Below are 1,732 nucleotides of genomic sequence, written 5' to 3'. Positions count from 1 at the left end.
ATAACATGATATTGACACAGCTAAAGTTACCAGTTGGATAATACTTTCCCCACTGCAGTTATTAATTGTAGTCACCTCAAATAGTGAACTGTGTTCTGTCATGTCCTACTAAAATAAAAATCCAGTCTAAAGAAACTTTTTTGTAGACAGTAGTTATTCTAGACCTGCGATTGTATCTTTATCCTACTTTATGTTGTAGTATGTTCCCAACGTCAACTTTTTAAGTTTTTAAAACAGTATTTCAAGTTTTCCTTCAGTCTGTATGCTTAGCCACCTGTATATTTTTTCTATACTTCCCCAAAGTGGAGGAAGGGAAAAACAGAAAACTTTCTGAGATTAACAGAGGGCTCCAGTTTATTGGGATAATACGTTTGAATGCACAGCCCGTTGAACAGACTTGGTTTCTAACTGATTACAGCTCCCCACGGAGAAGAAAGGCCCTAGCTTTTTCATTCTTCTCTGAATCTCTTGTTCAGTTTGGTTGTTAGGATTAAGTTAAGCAAGCAAAGAAGGTTAGGCAGGAAGCGATTGAATCAATTAGTTCAATCGCCTCCTTTTCAGAGAGACAACTAAGTTTCAGGAGAGTTGATGATTTACTGAAGCCCGTGTATACAAATCTGTGCTGTCTCACTGTCCCAAGAGTCTACAATAGCTATCAAGAAAATGGCACGCTTGATAGCAGGTGAGAATTTCTGGGCTGGGTTTAAGAGCGAAGAAGAAGAGGGTGTAGAAATTACGAAAAACTCCCAAGGCCCATTTCTTGGATCCCAGTCCAGCCTTGGCTATTTATTCACAGTGCTGTCTTGGCCAAGTTATTTCTCTGTGGCTCCATTTCTTTAGTTGAGGGTGTTAACTAACTAAACTAAACTACCGTTTAGTTAACAGTACCACCCTCACGTGGTTGGTGTGGGGATTAAGTGAGCTAGACCTTTAAACAGAGATGAAAGCATTATGAAAGCGTGCGGCTGAAGTCTCATGAACCACTGTTTCTATCAAAAATTTCAGACGCTTAGATCTTCCAGTTTTGAGCTCTCCCATGCTCTATCCTGACATTCCTCAGCGTTTGAAACCTTCTAAACAAAGTCGATACCTGCATTTTCGAAGAACTGAAATGGTTCACGTTTATGACACACTGAACAGATATACATTACACACACACCAGCACACATCGAACGCTGTTAACATAACAGCACAATAGAAAAGAGTCTGGGGGAGCAGGCACTTCAGGGGTTATTAAGAAATGCTGAAAAAGAGCGTTCCATCTGAGCAAGGCGGTCCTGGGATGCGGATGCTGGCAGTTAAGGACACACACAGGCCGCAGGCACCCTGGGGCTGGGCGCCATCGTGGCGTCGAAGGGGACCAGTCTCACCCCTCCAGGCCCAGGTGGGCTGCAGGGTGACCGAAACGCACACTCAACCGGAAACTAGCCCCAAGTTTGATTTTTTTTTTTTCCCCACAGCAATCCTGTGATGCTGGCGATGGACAGGGAGGCCTGGCGTGCTGCAGTCCATGGGGTCGCAGAGAGTTGGACACGACTGAACAGCAATCCTGAAGACAAAGGCACTTCTTATCTAGGTCACCTTTTCGGGGGGTCTGTGGCCCTCCTCCTCCTCCCAGCCCCCCGCCCCACGCCTCGGCTTTGTCCCCAACTTCCCCCAGCACTGACTCGACGGCGCCCCGCACGTCGGCTCGCCTTTGTCCGGCGGCCGCCCGGCTCCCCTTTGTTGTCCA

At 46.2% G+C, this 1,732-nt stretch overlaps 1 protein-coding gene across 1 annotated transcript in view; it reads left to right on the top strand.

Moving 5' to 3' along the window:
* Positions 1–663: 663 nt before the first annotated feature.
* MBOAT2 (membrane bound O-acyltransferase domain containing 2) overlaps positions 664–1,732 on the top strand; it is a 105,778-nt gene continuing 104,709 nt past the window's right edge. The window contains exon 1 of the mRNA XM_010852109.1: positions 664–682. Within this exon, the coding sequence (XP_010850411.1) occupies positions 664–682 (19 nt within the window). The remainder of the gene's footprint in view (positions 683–1,732) is intronic.

The sequence above is a fragment of the Bison bison genome, unplaced genomic scaffold (genome assembly GCF_000754665.1).
Source record: "Bison bison bison isolate TAMUID 2011002044 unplaced genomic scaffold, Bison_UMD1.0 scf7180017864307, whole genome shotgun sequence".
Classification (NCBI taxonomy): domain Eukaryota; kingdom Metazoa; phylum Chordata; class Mammalia; order Artiodactyla; family Bovidae; genus Bison; species Bison bison.
The sequence above is the reverse complement of the archived record's forward strand: the minus strand, read 5'-3'. Positions and strand labels throughout refer to the sequence as shown.